Source organism: Muntiacus reevesi, chromosome 5, assembly GCF_963930625.1.
Source record: "Muntiacus reevesi chromosome 5, mMunRee1.1, whole genome shotgun sequence".
NCBI lineage: Eukaryota > Metazoa > Chordata > Mammalia > Artiodactyla > Cervidae > Muntiacus > Muntiacus reevesi.
In genome coordinates this window covers 98040380-98059922 of record NC_089253.1, presented here as the reverse complement: position 1 = coordinate 98059922, position 19543 = coordinate 98040380, and the positions used below count along the sequence as shown (strand labels likewise).

Below are 19543 nucleotides of genomic sequence, written 5' to 3'. Positions count from 1 at the left end.
TGATGCAAAAACACCTGCCACACATCTGCCTGTTGGGGCTCCTCCTGTCCCTCATGTCGACATCAGGACCCACCTAGAGTAGGGGCAAGGTAGCTCTGAGGTCTCTTCTCTTCTGGATGGGCACAAGTCTGGCTGAATATTCCTCCTTGGCTCCTCTTTTTCCCAGACTTATTTCTGCCTCCCTTCTTCTTGCTTATTAGAGCTGCCTCCTCTTTCCCACCCCTAACTTCCACTTAGCCAAAGGGCAGGAATCGGGAGGTATAACTAGGTTTGGGAGGGGGTGGAGGGAGGGTGAAGAACAGTCCTTTTACCTGGTCCCCATCTCAAGCCCTGTGCATCCCAGACCTTCAGTTGTGTTTATTCCCTGTGTCTGGGCCAATTGATGTCCCCAGGACTTTAATAGCAGGATTTTTCAAAGAGGGATTTTCCCCTTCCAAGATATGAGAATTTGTGGCAGAAAGGCCGCAATGTCCAGTTCTAGAATCGAGAGGCATTGGACCCAGTTCTGGATCTGCTATTTATTAGATGGGTGACTTTAAACAAGTCCCTTGACCTCTGTGAACCTCGGTTTCTGCACCTGTGATGTGGGGCTGTTACTAGGAACTGCCTCGTAAGGTTGCTCTGAAGATCCAAGACAATGTAGAGGTCTTAGTTTGGATTTTCCCAGAAAGCAGACCCCGAGACCAGAATTCCACTGCAGGTGGTTTACTTGAGAGATGATCCAAGAGAAAACAGCCGTGGAAGGGAAGTGAGACGGGCAAGGGAAGAAAGCAGATAAAGAATTGCTGTGCTGTCAGCAGGCACAGTGGGGGACAGAGCTTAATTCTGCCAGGGAGCGGAGATGCTGGGGAGAAATGTGGTCACAGCCCTCCAAATGCCCCCTGGACGGGGAGAGGGCTGGGCTGTGTGCTCCAGCCTGTCTCCACCAGGCCTCGGTTGGAGGCTGTTGCCTCTGGCAGACACGTGAGCAGAACTGTCTCCAGAGGACTCAGAAGCCTCAGGCAAACAGATGCAGAAGCAGGCTGCTGAAGGTGCCCTAAAATGCCACAGGCACACAGGCCCTGACAGCTGGGGCCAGGCGGGCGCCACACAGGCTGCCTCGCAGCGCCGGCGCTCATCGAAAGGTGATGCTGGTGGGCGGTTTCGTTGTTTTCTTTTCTTTTTTTTTGCAAGCAGACCTCCTGGCTGTTACTGAAGCCCCCTGAAAATTCCTGGAGGGTGAACTGCCTCGTGGTTCTTGGAGGTCTGGCAGATCTGCTATGACCCTCCAGGAGACCCAAGGCAGGAGACCCCACCCCCAACAGCTTGCTTGTACCACCCACCCAGGGGAACTGAACGAAAAGCAGAAGATAGAACTGGAGCGGAACGTGGCGCTGGTCCAGCAACAAAGCAGTGAGCTGAGCGTGCTCAAGGACAAGATGGTACAGATGACCAGCCTGGTAGAGAAGAAGGACAAGGAGCTAGAGGTCCTCAAGCAGGCGCTCAGGTGGGTGGGAAGGCCTGCACAGCGGGTGTGGGGAGCCCAGGCATACCCAAGTACCCAGGGAGCCTGGCATAGAGAGAGGAAGGGCTCAGTCAATGATGGTTAAAGAGTTGAATGAATGAGTAGATGAATGAATGAATGACATATGCTTCATTGCTTCACAACCTCATCATTTAAAACTTTCCTCAGTTCTGAGCATCTCAGAGATACCTGCCCAATATTTCAGAGAAGTCTCAATTTAAATGCAGCTTCCTCCAGGAAATCCTACATGACTCACCCTCACCAAACAGCATGTCACCTGATCTAACACTTCTCACACGGCCAGGCTGCTCCCACCTGTTGAATTGTCTGCCTTCCCCATGAGGGTCCCTTGTCTGCTACTGACCTTGCCTGCTACTGACTCCCCACCATTCACACAATGCCTGGCATGTAAAGGAACTTGATAAATATTGACTGAACAGAAGTGTAAGCTGGAGGTGTCAGAGGTCAGCTTAAACTAAATATAGTGCTGTTGTTCTGCGGGTTTGTCTATGAAACATATGTGAGTTTGCATTTTCATCCATAATTTATCCATAGTTTATCCATATTTTGACATAAGATTAATGTTTTCCCCAAGAAAGTTTGAATAAAATTGATGTCTCATGTATACCCCATAGCTTCATTTGCTTCATGGTTCATGGCCAAGGTGGATTCACATCATGGTTAAGAGAACAGGCTCCAGGCTTGGGCTGCCTGGATTCAAAGCCAGGTGCCCTCATCTATAAGCTCCATGACCACAGGGAAGTTGCCGTGTATCTCTTTCCTGGTCTGTAAAACGGTGCAAGGAGAGTCCCTAGCTCATGGGACTGTTATGAGAAATAGAAGGGTTGACATATACCAGGTGTTAGAAATAGCAGACCGGCGCTACATGGCCCCATAAATGCCACAGCAGATGTCCTGCAGACCCAGTGCAGGAGACAGGAGTGGAGAGGTGCCTGCCTCCCTGGTCACTAGCCAGCAAGCTCAATTATCCGGAAACCCTCGGGCAGGAGCTTGAAGGCTCCAAGATTTCGGTTCCCCGTAAACATGGAGTCCCTTTCCCACTTCTGCTTGTGAGTACAAAGGTAATTTGTGGTTTCCAAACTTTGTGCGGCCACCCACCCTCCTGCTCAGTGACTCATCTTCTCTGCCCCCAGGGCCTCCCAAGAGAAACAGAAACTCCAGCTGCGCAAGGAGAAGGAACAGAAGCCCAGGAACACAACCAAGATGTGTGACATTTCGGTGCAGATAGAACCAGTCCACACCGATACTTTCTTGAGCAGCCAAGAGGTGAGCACCTGCCCCGTCCCCGAGGGCATCTAGAAAGATAAGCAAAGAAAGAGCCTGATGGAGGCTTTCTTTGCTTTTGAAAACATCTTCATTCTAAGTCCCAAAAGCATGACTTGCTTATGTGAAATGTATAAAGTTATCATCAGCTGGGCACATGTACCGTCAGCCCTCTTCCTCACAGGAACCACCACACCCTCACACAGTCAGCAGTTGAAGTTCAGACTTGGAGCTCGTCTGCCTGGGTTCCAATCCTGACCCCTCCACTCAGAAACCCTACAACCTGGTACCACTTCCCTCATCTGGAAAGTGGGCATAATGCCAACCACCCCATCATGGGATTGTTGAGAAACAAATTTAACTTACACACACAAACATGTGCAAGCTTACATATACATATATTTATTTGATAGATTTTTTTTTCAAAATATAGTCTCAAACCATATTTATTCTGCAACTTATTTCTTTTTTCCCCACATAATACTATTTCATGGGCATATTTTTCAAGTAAATGTACGTGAAGATCTACCTCATTCTTTTGTTTGTCCCAAGCTGGCAATTGTATTTTGGGGGCAAATATACCAAATGATTTGGAAATTTTCATCTCCAAGGCCCAGCGTGTGGGCTGGGGCGACAGTGGTGGGCACATGGGACGGCACCCCTCCTCCTGCTGTCAGCGGGGATGCCCACCCCCCACCCTAAGGCAGCAGCTGCTGCCACTATCACAGTTCTGACAACTGTGACTCCCTGGCCCTCTGCTAGGGACTTGCAGGGCCATTTCCACTGAATTCCATCACGTCCGTTTTATCCAGCCAGTCGCCTGTTGATGGACATTTGTTTCTGCTCCCACACGTTGCTGTAGTTAAGATCCTTGTGAAAGTGAAAGCGTTAGTTGCTCAGTCGTGTCCAACTCTTTGCGACTCCATGGAATGTAGCCCACCAGGCTCCTCTGTGCGTGGGATTCTCCAGGCAAGAATATTGGAGTGGGTTGCCACGCCCTTCTCCAGGGGATCTTCCGGACCCAGGGATCACACCCAGGTCTCCTGCATTGCAGGCAGATTCTTTACTGTCCGAGCCACTAGGGAAGCCCTTTGTAAGTATGTGAAACAGATTCCTAGCTGTGATTCTGAGATGTCCAAGGGACATCCTAAATTAGGCCTGAAAGGGCCAAAAGGGACATCCTATATTAGGCCTGAAAGGGCTCAAATGCCAGGCCATTTATGCTCCGTGACTGACCTGGTGATCTCTGCCCGGAGGCCTTCGCACGCCTGGAAGTCCCAGCCAGGCAGCGCGCAAGGCTCACGTCATCGATGGAGAACCGTGCCTCAGCCCGTGGTCCTGGACGGTGGCTCCCATCTGTCCCTGTGGCGGGCGGTGGTGCTCCCTGTGGCCTGTCGTTGGCTGACCGTGGGCACGGCACTTCCTCGAGGCCCCGGGTTTCCTGGAGTCCAGGGATCTCCTTTCTCCCTTCGCTTTATGAAACTAGAGACCAGGATGTTTCAGTAATGCGCTTTGGACTTTCTCTTGGAAACAGGGCCAAATGTGTCAGCTTGCCTGCCTGCTTCCTCAAAGATGCTTTTCCCCTGCCAAACAGCAGGGAGCCAGGGCCGCACGCAGCGTGAAGGAGAGGACTCAGGGGCCCCGCCGGCTGGCCCTGGCTCCCGTCACCATCCAGAGACCTTTCTAGCAGCAGCGTCTCCTCCTTACTAGGGCAGCCCAGCCATGGGGCTGCAGCTGGTTCTGCAGCTGTGAGCGCCCGGGGCCAGAAGCAGGTCTCATTCCTGTTGAAATCCAAGCTCTAAGTGCAGGACCTGGCCTGTGTTCGTTCACACGTTCAGCAACTATTGGGCACCTGCTGCATGCCAGACCCTGTGCTGGGTGCACAGCAGGATGCTCACGGTTCTTGCCCACACAAGACCCCCTCTGACACTCCTGTGTTTGCTGAGAAGGATTGTTGACCAGAGGCCCTGTGTCAGTTTCTATGATGACGTCGTATTAGAGGAGGATGGGGGAGGGAGGCTGCAAGATGAAAGGAAAAAAGGCTTTTTTTCTTTCTCACAACAGCCTTCCACACTCAATCTACTTCCTGCTTTCTAAACCAGAGTGGGTCAGAGGGCTTAAGAGTTGTATGAGAAAGAATCTCCATCTTCTCTAAATAAACAAATTCCCAGAAGGGCCATGAGTAAGGGTCACGTCGGGCCCAGCCGAGCTCTCCAGGCAGAGGAAATGCTGTCACCGAGCCTGGCGGCTGCCCCACCCCCAAAACCAGCCACCACCTCCTCTCCACCCTCCAGCACGTGTGCACATGCACAGCATTCCTGGTGTTCACTCCCAGGGCAAACATATGCCCTCAAAGAGAGGGAGGCTGGTGTAGAAACAGCCCCGGAAGTGGACCAGCCGAGCAGGCTGAAAGCCGGCTGGAGCCAGAATCAGGGTCTACTGAGGCCCTACTAAGTGCAGCACCCCCTTCTCTCAGGGCTGAACCTTGGTCCCAGCAGGAACACTGGGGCAGGCCCCTCCTGGCTCCATATTTACGGAGCCCCTACTGTGCTCAGGCACAGGGCTGAGCTTTGGGAATAGCTCGGCCTACATGGGAGACAAACTCTGTTCTCACAGGGCCCGTGCATGCGTGCATGCTCAGTTATATCCCACTCTTTGCAACCCCATAGTCTGTAGCCTTGCCAGGCTCCTCTGTCCAGGGATTCTCCAGGCAAGAATACTGGAGTGGGTTGCCATGCCCTCCTCCAGGGGATCTTTCCAACCCAGGGAATCGAATCCACACCTCTCACACCTCCTGCACTGGCAGGCGGGTTCTTTACCACTGGCACCACCTGAGAAGCACCTCCTCACAGGGTCCACATTCTGAAAAAGGAAAGAGGCGATAAACAAGGCAACGTCTAACAAAATGTCCAGCGAGGGTGAGCCCTCCAAGGAGGGGTACGGCAGGACTGGGGTGCAGTAGCGTAGGGAAGGGGGTTCTTTGGGACAAGGCAGTAAGGAGGCCTCTGCAGGAGGAGATGGGGAGCAGAGCCTGAATGAAATGAAGGAATGAGTGGTGGGGGCCTAGAAGGGAGAAGAGACCCGAGGGAGGACCTGCTAGGTCCCTCTAGACCAGCCAAGAGCCCATCCATCCAATTCCCCCTAGCAAATATGAGACCACCATCCTTACTACCAGCTAAGCACTGAAAAACGTCACTCCAGGACTTACCTGGCAGTCCAGTGGTTAAGACTCCATGCATTCACTGCAGGGAGCATGAGTTTGATCCCTGGTCAGAGAAGAGACTAGACCAAAAAAAGAACCAAAAAATCCCCCCTTCAGGAGTGAATTTGATGTGATTGTTCAAAGATGAGAATAGAATGACAAGTGGAAACCCAAACTTAGAAGAATATTAGAAAAAAGAAAGAATGAATGAAAGAAAACATGGTGAGGAAACATAGAGGGGATCTCTTGTTTATAGTGATGCTAGGTAAGTAGGAAAGTTGGAAATCTTCCTAGATGTGACTTTGTATTTGGAATGAAACATTTAAATTCCTTCTCTGCTGAAGCCCCTTAATGATATTTTCCAGGGTACTAAGTGACAGGGTTTCTGCTAATCCATGAATTGTTCATGTTTCTTCAAATATAAGAGAGAGATTCCGATCCCTAATAAAGTCACTGTCCGCACCATTCTGGCCGCAGGAGCAGTCCTTCAGTGATCTAGGGGCCAAGTGCAAAGGGTCCCGACACGAGGAGGTCATTCAGCGTCAGAAAAAGGCCTTATCTGAGCTTCGTGCACGAATTAAAGAACTTGAGAAGGCCGGCTCCTCAAGTAAGTTCCCTCCTTCCTAGTGGCCCCTTCTGTGCTGAGCCATGGGCCTCAGACTTGAGGGTTCCCTGTGGGGGCTGACCAGGATCATTGTCTTCTATTCTTATCGTTTCATAAGTGAAAAAATGTAGTTTTTTTAAAAAAAGAAGAAGAGTTGGAGGCAGGGGGGGAGATGGGCAAACATAATCTCAAAGTCAAGAGTAGGCCTTGATACTAAATAAACAGGATTTCATGAAAAACTCATAGCATTGTCCTTTTTCTTATTTCACTGTGGCCCAATGGAAACTTTTGCATAGACTGATGGTGTTCAAGGATCAGCCTTGGGGAACTTCCTAGATAAATACCCTGTTTAGAGGGAATGGGGCTCTCAAGAAACAGAGCTTGTTGCTGGGTGGAGCACTGAGCCAGGCCCTATAAGCCTGGGTTCAAGTTCATCCTCCTGCCTGTGGCCAAGGTTCACCCTTGGTGCCTCAGCTGTGTGAGGCTGCAGCCTCATATTAGCTGTGTGACCTTGGACAAGTCATTTCACCTCTCTGGGCCTCAGATTGTGGGGGTTAGTACTGGCCCATGGTAAGCATCCAGTTAACAGCAGCTGTGATTGGTTTTTTTTACATCCAGTGACTTCTTCCTGAACCTCTCTTTTGAATCTAAATTATTTCTTTTTTCAGATCATAAGGACCACATGGATGAATCATTTCTAGACTTAAAGACTCTTGGGATGGAAAAAAACATCCAGAAAATATTGGATGTAAAACCTGATTTGCCAACTTTCTCAGAAGTAGAGATCCGAATGGTAATATGCCTCTGCAGTGACTGACGTGTGGTGAGGGTGGGCCTGAGGGCAGATCTGTCCAGGTGCCCTGGCATCACTGGTTCAGAGTCAGATCCTCCCTGTTAGCCTCGAATCTGTTATCAACTGGTCAGTGCCTAGCAGTGGTCCAGTGTTTGAACAGCAAAGGGGCTTTCAAATGTGCATAGCAGGATGTATCATCACACTGATGTTGTCCAGGTCAATCTCTGGGCCCTCCTTTTCATATCATATGTTATATTCTGCAGAAAATATTCAACAAGCTATATAACCTTACGCCATGAGTTTGCCTAAAATTTGCTTCTTTCTGTAAACTCAAAAACCCGAACACAGAAAAGGTAGCAGAAGGGAGCCATGATGATTAAGAAGACACGAAAGTTCTAGAATCAGAGACCTGCCTGTGTCCTAATCCCAGCTCTGCAAACCAAGTGACCTTGGCGGGCTCTTAACCTTTCTGGGACTCCATTTCCCAGTTGTAAAATGATGATGGAAAAATTAAAGGAGATAATTATGTAAAGTGCTTATCCCAGTGCCTAGCTCATAGTGAGCACTTAATAGATGATACTTGTGATTATTATTAAATAGTATTTAAATGGTATTCTTCAAGAAAGCCTTCCTTCCTTAAGGGGCTTAGTTCGATTTGCCCTGATTTGCAGAAGTAATTTGATTGTTAGATGGAAGGTGTTTGATTGGGCATTTGATTGACACATGACAGTGGACAGCTCAGGTTAACATTAATCAGAGAACCTGCTGGGCATGGTTTGCTGCCACAGCTGGATCCAAACCATCCTTGGGCTGTTGGAAGAAATAATTCAAATCATTCAGTCTCATTTTTCTAGACATTTGCTAGACATGTGAATCTTCAGAAATGTGTTGCTTTGAGACTTCCCTGGCAGTCCAGTGGTTAAGACTTTGCCTTCCAATGCAGGGGGTGCAGTGTTTGCTTCTTTTTTGGGGAGCTAGGATCCCACATGCCTCGGGGCTAAAAAAAAAACCCATAAAAACAGAAGCAATATTATAACAAATTCAATAAAGACTTTTAAAAAATGATCCACATCAAAAAAAAAAAAGATCCACATCAAAACAATATTTAAAAAAAAGAATGAAAGAAAGAAAGATGTTGGCTTTCCTGCTAAGAGCAAACCCTCCTCTAAGAGTGGAAAGGGAGGGACCATCTCCAGGTGGGAAGCTCAACTGGATCCCATATCCTGATCCTGCTTCCAAGATTTGCCTTCTCCCTGGCAACAATCCCTCATCCACCACTGACACCACAGAACAGGAAACCTCCAAGGCTGGCAATAATTAAAAGGAGAGAAGGAGCAGGAGAAAGAATAGCTGAGCAAAGGCAACAGTACTCCTGTTTTTCTGACGCTTATCTTCTCAGCCTCGGTGCTACTGATTTTTTGAGCCAGGTAACTCTTTGCTTGGGGGACTATCCTGTGTGTCACTGGGTGTTTGGCAGCATCCTTGTCCTCCACCCACTGGACGTCAGGAGCAGTCATGACGACCACCAGTGTGTCCAGGCATTGCTAAATGTCCCTGATCAAGGGAGAGTGGACAGGGTCATCCCCGGTTGAGAACCACTGGTCTAGAGAGCAGACATACAGTTTTCCAAAGAACGGGACTAATGATGTGTCATTTCAAGAAGAGTTACGCTCTTAAGGGATAAGAACAGAGCTGTAAGAAAGCAGTTCACAGAGGAATCAGACTGGAATAAAAAACAGCTAGAAGGGGGCGACAGAGAGTGAGATGGCTGGAGGGCAGCATCAAATCAATGGACATGAATCTGGGCAAACTTCAGGAGACAGTGAAGGACAGGCAAGCCTGGAGTGCTGTAGTCCATGAGGTTGCAGAGTTAGACATGACTTAGTGACTGAGCAACAACAACTATCAAGTTATTCTTTAGTAACTTTCCGGTTCTTTGGTTATTCTTTGGGTTATTCTTCTGGATGTAGAAAATCATGATGGAATACCAAGAGAGAGTTTTTATTTCTTTTTTTATTTCAGCCTCAAAATGGCCTTTCCAGCTCAGGGTCCGTCATGGCCACTGATAAATTAGGGAAAACAGATGCAGCTGAGGCTCTGGATCTCAGTGAAAGGCTGGTAGGTACACCCAGCATCAGTCCCCCTCCTGTCCAAACCTGCAACCCCCTCAGGCAGTGTTAACCACCAGACAGCCTAACTAAACATCAACCCTACGTAGATATTTAGTCGTTATTACAGCTCTGCGAGACCCATTTACTATCCCAGCATGGGTTGGAAATTGCAGAGTTGAATTCCTTGAAAAACTGGGTAGCAAGAATAAATGTTTCTATCTGTTGTCATTTCCCCCCTGGTTCTCAAAAAGGCATAGCGTAAATGGATGCGGGGAACATGAAAGTCGGATTAAAAGCCCCAATTGTACTCCTTTCCAAAGCATGTGTTCTCTGTGATTGCAGAAAATGAATGAAACAGAATTAGACACTTGCCTCCTTATTAAAGGGCTTCCCAGGTGGCTCAGTGGTAAAGAATCCGCCTGCCAGTGCAGGAGATGCAGGTTTGATCTCTGGGTTGGGAAGATCCCCTGGAGGAGGGCATGACAACCCACTCCAGTATTCTTGCCTGGGAAATTGCATGGACAGAGGAGCCTGGCGGGCTACAGTCCATGGGATCGCAGAGAATCAGACATGACCGAGTGACTGAGCATGCACACACACTCCTTATTAAAGCAGCCGCCAGCAGAGGTGGGCCAAGCCTCTTACCTGTGAAACGCTTTCTCGTAGTACATGGATATGAGCAAAACACTCGGGAGTCTGATGAACATCAAAGATATGTCAGGTCACGTGTCTATGAAACACCTCTCCCCCAAAGAGAGGGAGAGAGTCAACCAGCTTCGACAAAGAGACCTCAATATGGTGTTCGATAAGATCACCCAACTCAAGAACCGGCTGGAGAGAAAAGAGGAGCTTTTGAGAGGATACGAGAAAGACATTGAGCAGCTCAGGTAGGGCCCATGTCCCCGCAGAAAGGCCCAGACCTCCGTTCTCCAGGCTAAACCTCAGAGCAGCAGCAGACCTCTGGACCAAGACAGGAGGACAGAGGTCTGGGTGTAGGGTGTGCAGGGGAGGCGAGATCATGACTCAGGGTCTGATGGAGCAGTTAAAGTGCCCTATACTCTCTTAAGGGGTAAGGTGCACCTTTTATGAATGTATCTGATATTTCACCATGTTTGTGCTTTTCATAATTCCATCTTATTTTCAGTAGTATCAGTTCCCTGACCCTCCCTGAGAAATTGGGAGGGGCTGGTAATATAACCTGTGTCAGCTTCATGCCATACTTACACAGCCCATGAGCTGTTTATTCTGCCCTCTAGTCCCCAAACTTCATCATTCTCTCCCACTTGTAATGAAACCGCTAAGTTAGGAGTACACAGAAGTATCTTGAGAATCTCCCAGGCAGGGGCATTGCTGGTAAGTGAGAAAGATGAGGGGAAAAGAGACTTTGTCTCTCCCGTGTGCTCAGGCAGAGCAAAGTGTCGGTTCAGATGTACCAGTCACAGGTGGCCAAGTTGGAAGACGACATCTACAAAGAGACCGAAGAGAAGGCGCTGCTCAAGGAGGCCCTGGAGCGCATGGAGCAGCAGTTGCATCAGGAGAAGAGGGTCAACAGGGCGATCAGGCAGCAGAAGGTGAGTGGTGCCTGCTTGGAGCAGTCTCTGAGGCTGCCCCTCAGCCCCCTTTAGAAATGGCCAGCTGAGGTCCCAGCGGGATCTAGGCAGTGCAAGATGCATTTACTGATGCAAAGGAAAGGGGCAGAATAGCTTTAGCATCAGACAGACCTAAGTTTAGACTGTAGCTCTTCCATTTACTGTGTGACTTCAGGCAGGTTTCTTAGCCACTCTGAGACTCAGAGTCTAGCTTGTCTGTATTTTCTTTCTTTTTAATTTAATTTTTAATTTTGTATTGGAGTAGAGCTGATTTACAATTTTGTGTTAGTTTCAGGTGCAGAGCAAAGTGATTCAGTTTACATATACATGTATCCATTCTTTTTCAGATTCTTTTTCCAGATAGGTTATTATAGAATATTGAGCGGCATTCCCTGTGCTATACAGTAGGTCTTTGTTGATTATCTGTTTTATATATGGTAGTGTGTATGTGGTAACTCCAAATACCTAATTCATCCCCCCTCCACCTTTTCCCTTTGTTAACCATAAGTTTGTTTTCAAACTGTGAGTCTGTTTCTGTTTTATAAATAAGCTCACTTGTATCAGTTTTTTAGACTCCACATATAAGTGGTATCATATGATACTTGCCTTTCTCATCTGCCTTACTTCACTTAGTATGATACTCTCTAGGTCCATCTATGTTGCTGCAAATGGCATTATTTCACTCTTTTTATGGCTGAGTAACATTCCATTGTATATATGTACCACATCTTCTTTATCCATTCCTCTGTCAGTGGACATTTAGGCTGCTTCCATGTCTTGACTGCTATAAGCAGTGCTCTCTGAGACTCATAGTCTAGCTTGTCTGTGTTTTTTTTAACTTTTAATAATTCATGTATGTTATCTTGTTCTTTCTATTCAGATAACTATTTTTCTGCCAGTTTTATTGAGATGTAATTGACACTTGTATTGAGTTTAAGGTATACAGCATAATGATTTGACTTCCAAGCCACATGACATAATTGCCACAATAAGCTTAGCAAACGTCCTGAGTTTTTTAAAGTGGTGTCTATTGTTCTTACTTTCATTGTTCTGCCAGGTGCAAGGGATACACAGATGAATAAGTTCTCTGAGAATAAAGATTTTTCAATTTGCTATTCTGAGTACCCAGAGAACAGTAGACACCAAATAAATATTTGGTACATGGATGGATGGATGGACAGGTGGATGGATGGATGGATGGGTGGGTGGGTGGATGGAAGGACAGGTGGATGGATGGATGGATGAACACTAGATCAATGGATCAGTAGGTGTTCAGGTAGATGGATGGTCAGGTGAATAGAGATAGATGAATGTCCTTGAAGGACATATTTTTCAGTGCAAAACATACAGGTAAAGAGCTGATTTCAGTCTGACTTAGTGGGGTAAGGGCTCTGTTCAGATCCAGAGAAGGGTACTTGGCTCAGTCTAGAGCATTCAGGGAGTGTTTTCCAAGTGCTGATGTTTGTTATGAATTGCAAAGAGGAGTTGGAGTTTGTCCACCAAAGAGATGGACAGGTGTGCATTCGAGGCTGTGGGAGCCACAGAGGAAAGGCATGAGGAGGAGGGTTTGCTTCCTGGCGTGAACTTGGTGAGAGCATTGACTTGAGAGACCAAGACTGAGACTCAGGCTGGTGATCCAGCTAAAAGAGGCCACCTCCTCCCCTCATCCTGCTGTCTCATCTGTCACATGGCACAAGACTCAGTGGGTCCTGGGGTCAAATCCCCCTGCTTACTGTGTGATCTTGTGCAAATCAGTCCCCCTCTCTGAGCCTCACTTTCCTCATCAGTGAATGGGAGATACGAGCACCTGCCTTGCAGGATTGTTGTGAGGATTGAATACAACACAGGTAACCCTTCCTATCCAAGCTCTCACTGTCTGAACTCAGGACCAAACGGTTTCCAATGCCCAGGTACACCTGTCCAGGCTCTGAAGCATGCAGCTCAGGGCCTGGGACTTGGCAGGTGGATGCGGCTGTCTTCCCTGTGGCCAGCTGACTGCACAGGTGGTCTCTGAAGTGAGTGCTGCCCCAGACCCAGTAGAGTCTGCTGCCAAAATCCCCACACACATTGAGACAGGCATGGGCAGCACCTGAAAACCAGCTCCAGAAGCTCGCTGTAACCCTGTGCCTGCACAGCAGTCAGTAGTGGGGTCTCTGGTCTTCTTGGCAGTTAACACCCATGACCGTCCACTCCTGTTGGCAGCAGCATGTCACTAGCCCCACTGGACACTGGCACTGCTACTGCTAAATAGATCAGACACTCCCTGGTCCTTCACTCTCACCTAAGGTCGAGCAGATCTCCAGGAAGGCATCAAGCAAACAGGGGAAAATCACCATAGCCCCCATCTCTTCATGATGTCTGCAGGCATTGGGCTCCACTCATGCTATGCAGCCATGATCAGGGTTATTAATGCCTCTGGTAGCCCTGCCTGGTTGTCATGATGATCCCCATTTTACAGATGAGGAAACTGAGGCTCAAAGAATTAAAAAAGAGATTTGTCCAAGTTCATAGAGTAGCTGGTAGTTCACAGAGTCTTTAGTCGCTCAGTCATGTCTGACTGTTTGCAGCCCCATGAACTGCAGCCTGCCAGGCTCCTCGGCCCATGGGATTTCCTAGGCAAAAATACTGGAGTAGATTACCATTTCCTTCTCCAGGGGATCTTCCTGACTCAGGGATGGAACCCAGGTCTCCTGCATTGCAGACAGATTCTTTACTGTCTGAGCTACCAAGGAAGTCCCAAGTAGAGCCTTTACCCAGCCCCATATCTCTCTTGTCCTAGGTCATGCATTCTTTGCTGATCTGGCTCTCAGTCGCCTCCTCATACCTATTAGTCTTTCTAACTTGGAGCTGTGTATTTTTGCACGCATGCTTGTGTGTGTGCCTGTGAGTATGTGCTGTGTGTTTGTGTGTATTTGTGTGTGAGTGTGTTGCCTACATGAGCTCTAAGGAAGCCAGGCCTTAGAAGGTCATAGAAGGATGTCCTTCTCAACCAAGAGTTCCTTGCAGAAGGCTGCCCCCCATTCTGCAAACTTTCCAGGCAGGAGGTTTCCAGACAGCAGGCTCTCTGGCTTATAGCCCCCAAAATGAAAGTGGCTGTCCTGCTCTGAGGGAGCCCGGATGTGATGTTTCTAGGGCTCACCCTTCTGAATTAAACATCACAGACCTCAGTCTGCGTGTGTTATGGGGCTGCCTCAGGCAGAGGACAGTTTCCTTTCACACCAAGCAATGCCAGGGAGAGCTGGGCCACTGACAGAGTTCTGACTTTCCCTTTGATGTGCCCTCTGGAGAGCTCACCCCTCCCTGAGGCATCCCCCGACCCCCAGAGCTTGGCAGGCGAGGCCCCAAAACAGAGACACCAGACCACAGAATGGGACAGCAAAGGACCCAAAAAAGGCCATTGTCATGTACTGAAAACCTGAGGATTTACATAATTAGGCTTCACATGCATTATTCATGGGCTGCCTCATTCATACACAATGCAGGGGACGTGCCAGCCTGTTTGGCATTAGACATCCTTCAGCAGAGAAGGGTCTGAAATGGCCAAGCTGAAGCTGTGTCAGGGTCCCCAGAAGAGCTAGAGCTGGGAGCTTTCAAATTTGTGAAATTCACAATTGGAGGAAAGATGTACATGAACAACAACCACAATCATGGCATCGCCAATGATATCATTTACTGAGCACTTTAAGTATCATTTACTTTATTATTTACCAAGGGGCAGGCACCTGCATCACACAGTACAGGCTTCATCTCTCCCATCAACCCCACAAGGGAAGCTGGTGAGCATCAGCCCACTCGAGAGAGGGGAGGGCTGAGTTGACAGAGGGTACCACTCCCTGGCTGCTCAGCTGCAGAAACAGGATTCCCTCCCAGCTGCTGCCCTCTCCAGCCCACCTTCACTTTCCCACACCCCTTCCTTCTGCGTCTCCCTTACCCGGGTGCCTGCCTCATATGTCTCTCACCATTGTTCCCGGAGTATTCACTCCAGGACTCGGGTTTGCATTTGAGGCTTCTTATTACTATGTCATCAGAAATCCCTGTTTGTCAGGAAGAAAAAATAATAAACTTTACAGTTTTGCTGGATTCTAAAGGGCACATGTATACATTCATCTTGGCATCAGTTCCTTCCAGGGAGTATGTCTTCATTGTTTTTAAGTGGAAATTAACATAAAATAGAATTCCTCTTTCATAAGTTTTACACTTAGTATTTTCACAAGGAGCCTTAATTTTTAGCCTCCTGTACAAAACTTTGAAGCTGTTCACCCTGTTCATTGAGCTCGTGGGGTTGAGGCACTGAGAGATGAAATTAACACATCGGAAGCTTCAGCATCCACCCCCAAAAATGCAGTTTGTCATCTTAAATGTTTGACCATCTCTTCACTAAGCAGCACCTTCCAGAATCAAAAGTTGTATTTCCACACTAATACCTCTGGCTGTGAACATGAGACTTGACATGAAAGGCTAGCTAGGCATTCACAGAGAACCCGGTGGTCATCACCAGGGGCTCTGGGAGGCCCTGAGTCTGTGGCTCTCTCCACGTGGCAGAGAGAAGGGACCCTGGCCCAGGCCGAGCTCACGCTAATCCGCGTCCAAGTCACTCGAGAAGGCCGCATTGTCTCAGAGTTCAGAGGCCAGAGGCGGAGTCTAACAAACAGCAGTCCAGCCCCGCCCCTGCCCCTAGTGACCCTTGAGCAGGTGGCTTGACCTCTGTATCTCAGGCTCCTCAACCAAAGCAACCAAAGATGGTAACAAGAGGCTCGCTCAGTGGGGCAGCGGGAGGGTTAAATGGCAAAATGCCCACAGTGCCTGGCACACGGCAAGCCCCGTTTCCAAGGGGGAAGAATAGACAGCCCGTGGATGGGTGGGGATTCCTGCATTTCTTTCAGGGAGCTTCCTGCCAGCTGACGCCCTCCCTGGCCCTCCCAAAGCCGGCAGCTCTTCTGTGACGCTCTTTTCTCCTCCGTGAATACCACTCGGGTCACAGCCAAGAAAGGACCCAGATACCTTTTGTGAATGGGCTAATGCTGGGGTTTTTCAATAGGAAAAATTTAAATGCATAGAAGTGGCCATTTGAAAAGCACGCAAACCCTTTTTACTTAGGGCTTGAAGTCTAAGAAAGGCTGAAGAGCACCGGCTGCTTCTGGCAGAAACCCGTTCAGCTCGCCTGCCAATCAAATCTCCACCAATGAAGTCCTGACTAGGGGGCGTGGCCACCGCTTTGCCTGTGGCCTCAGCCCAGCGGAGCGAGCGTGTGTGATTAAGTCGCTCAGTCGGGTCCTACTCTTTGCGACCCCGTGGACTGTTAGCCCGTCAAGCTCCTCCGCCCATGGGATTATCCTGGCAAGAATACTGGAGTGGATTGCATTTTTTCCTCCAGGGGAATCTTCCTGACCCAGGGATCGAACCAGTGGTTCCTGCATTGGCAGGCAGATTCTTTACCACTGCGCCTCCTGGGAAGCCCCCTCAGCCAGGCAGGAGCCCCCTGAAGTTCCTTCTGCTTAATTAGCTCACGTCCCTTCTTTTTAAGATGAGAATAAAAATGGCACCTAACTCAATAGCCTTGGATGAAATGGGAGGTGGCATACAAAACAAAACCCTTAGTACATGGGACCACATAGGATACATGCTCACGTGCCATCATGGTTATCCTCACTCTTCTATTTAACTCACTATTTTCCAGGATTTCCTTGGGCCCGGGTATTCTCAAGATCCTGGTTTCTTCAGCACCACTTGTGTGTTTTTAGCCAACAGGTAGAAATTGGTAGATGTTGTGTAGGAGGAGCGTGCGATGGGAGGGGCTTGTGGATGGTGCTCTCCTGCCCACAGTGATGAAGTAGGGCAATGTGGCTAGGCTGGTGCAGCATACAGATAGAAGATGGCTAAAGAAAAAGACCCTCACCTGCTCCCTTCTTCTGCCCACCAATCCCAGTGAATCCCAGCGTCTCCTAGCAACCTCAGAGGTGTGTCCCCAAATGGAACAGGTGGGGACACACTGAACACTGTCTTGCTCCCCTGATATTTTCACTTAGGAACGTTTAGAGGACCTCGAACAGAGAAATGCCAAAGAGTCAGCAGCTTGCAACTGTTCCTTCAAAGAGAAAGAGAGGCAGGTACAGAGACCCTTTCTGATCTTGCAGCCAGACACGAAGTAGATACCTTATTTTCAAAGGGAAAGAGCTTGTGGGGTGTAAATGCCAGCGTGGGCAGCCCAAAAAACATTCCACCCTCCTCCACTCCCTTCCCCTCCCCTACCCCAGCCCCTGCCCCTGCCCCTTCTCCTGCCTGCAACCTGCACAAGGGACCTGAGAGACCCAGGATCTGGAAGTGAGAGAAGGCAGAAGGGCAGTGCAACCATCCTGGGTGCTAAATGATTTGGGGACATAGAGACAAAACCATAAGAAAAGAAGAAGGTAGGAGTGAGAAATCCCAGAAACCTCTGCCCTAAGAATGGAGTACAGTAGATGGAAGAAGGCGGGGGTGGTACAAAATGAAGCAAGAAATAAGGATGAAGGTGCCTGTTACAACACCCCCTCACCTGCCAAAGGGGAGCCCCATTCAGCAGTGGGCTTTCTGGCAGCGGATGGGAAATGGAAAACCCAGCATGGCCCAGAGTTTACTGTGTCCATGAGATATGAGTGTGATCCTCAGAAGTGATCCTAGAACATAGATTGTTCTGGATTCTCCTCCAGAGAGGACGTTGTGTGCTGTAATGTACAACACCCCTGAGAATAGCAGTGCAGTGCTAGCTGGGTCATGGCTGTGCACAGCTCTTGAGAAAGACTGATGACATCATATCCCAGTGAGTCCAGTAAAAGCGTGTGCACATGGGCCAGGCTCTGCCCTTCAGTGCCCAGCCATCCACTGATTGGACTTAACCAAAAAAGATATTTCAGAGCAGTGTTCAAACTGGGGTTCCCTGGAGCCCTTGGGTGCCGTGGGAAGGGTATGACTCTCAACACACACACACCTCTCCCACCAGAGAAGCTCTCCATTATCTATTTTATACCCCAAGTTCCTCTTGGAATTTTGCTTGGATAAAAGGCTTAGGGGAAAAAAGGTAGGGGTGGGATGGGAAGGAAGGAGGTTGTTGGTTTAATACCACTGCTTTATAATATCTGGAAATTTGGATGGTGACTGCCTTAACTGAGTTTGTGATAAATATTGAGTAGCTGCAGGCTCAAGGCCTTCTCCATGAAAAATGCCTGGAGGACAACTATCTGTTCGATATGGGTGCATAAACCTTCATGGACAATCCTCTGAGGGGAGAGTTAGCGTCCTTCAGGGAGAATGGAAGAGACTTACTAGTACCTATGACCTGTCCCAAAAGATGGCCTTACTTCCTCCATGAATTTTATGAATGTCCAGTAGCATTGCCAGATTTGGGGTGGGGTGGGGCAGAAACAGCATGCTCAGGACGTGTTAAATTTTAATTGCAGATAACAACGAACAGTTATTAAGTATAAATATGTCCTAAATATTGCACGGGGGCATACTCATAGTAAAAAGTATTTTGGTTTCATTCTGAAATTCAAATTGAACTGAGAATCCTGTATTTTATCTGACAACCCCTCCAACACTTACTGAGCACCAACTAGACACCAGGCGGGGAGGTTCTGAAGCAGGTGTTGCAAGATGGCAGCCCACAGACATATTTCATTTGACTCATGGGATTTTTTTTGGGTACATTTCAAAGTAGGGCAGTTTAACAGAATACTCCAGATTTCCAGCTTCTCTGGGAAACTTGCAAGATCTGGGGACGCTAGGCCCACAATCCCACAAGTCACCATCACAAGCCTCCATCTTCCAGGCCCCTGAGGCTCTGGGCTCGTGGACTTGTTGCCACCCCTCCCCTGGCTCACCTCACCCACTTCCTTTACTTCCCTGGCCCCTATAGGAATCAGATCTCTGGCCCCAGTTGATGCCTAGGGCTCTCTGAGAAAGTCCCCTCCTGACACCCCTACACGTTCACCTGCAGGATGTCGGTCTGCAAGGGACACCCCAGTTCCCTCTCCCTTTGGTGTCTCCAGTGTCTTGGGGATGCTCTTTCGTTGAAAAACTGTCCCTGAGGTGCGGACTCTTGAGCAAATCAGGGCAGCAATAGTAATCAAACCCCAGGGGAGTGGCAAGCTCCAGATTCTCGGTGATGGCTTCCCAACAGGCCCCCAAAGTCCCTGCCAGGGAGGTTAACCTCTGGGGTTTTTGTCATGCCTAGGCCATTGGGTGGAAACTGCTGGACATGCACAGCCTCTTCTAGTGACCTGGAAGGCTGTGCTTCCACCTAAAGCAGATCTGTCCTTCAAGGAGAATATAGCATCCTTCATAGCCTTCTTGGTTGACCCACCTCCTTCTCTACTGGAATCTGGGACAGAGATCTCTAAGAGGTTCAGCAAGACAGTGTAACATTGCCCCCAAAGCCACAGCGCATTCTACAGACACACACCCCCCCCCATCCTTACCCA

At 48.8% G+C, this 19543-nt stretch overlaps 1 protein-coding gene across 1 annotated transcript in view; it reads left to right on the top strand.

Annotated features, from left to right (window-relative positions):
- Positions 1–19543, top strand: part of FHAD1 (forkhead associated phosphopeptide binding domain 1) — a 171084-nt gene that overhangs the window by 135882 nt on the left and 15659 nt on the right. Inside the window, exons 25-32 of the mRNA XM_065937152.1 lie at positions 1327–1486; positions 2659–2791; positions 6468–6597; positions 7263–7387; positions 9410–9505; positions 10165–10385; positions 10904–11069; positions 17114–17194. Of these exons, the coding sequence (XP_065793224.1) occupies positions 1327–1486; positions 2659–2791; positions 6468–6597; positions 7263–7387; positions 9410–9505; positions 10165–10385; positions 10904–11069; positions 17114–17194 (1112 nt within the window). The remainder of the gene's footprint in view (positions 1–1326; positions 1487–2658; positions 2792–6467; positions 6598–7262; positions 7388–9409; positions 9506–10164; positions 10386–10903; positions 11070–17113; positions 17195–19543) is intronic.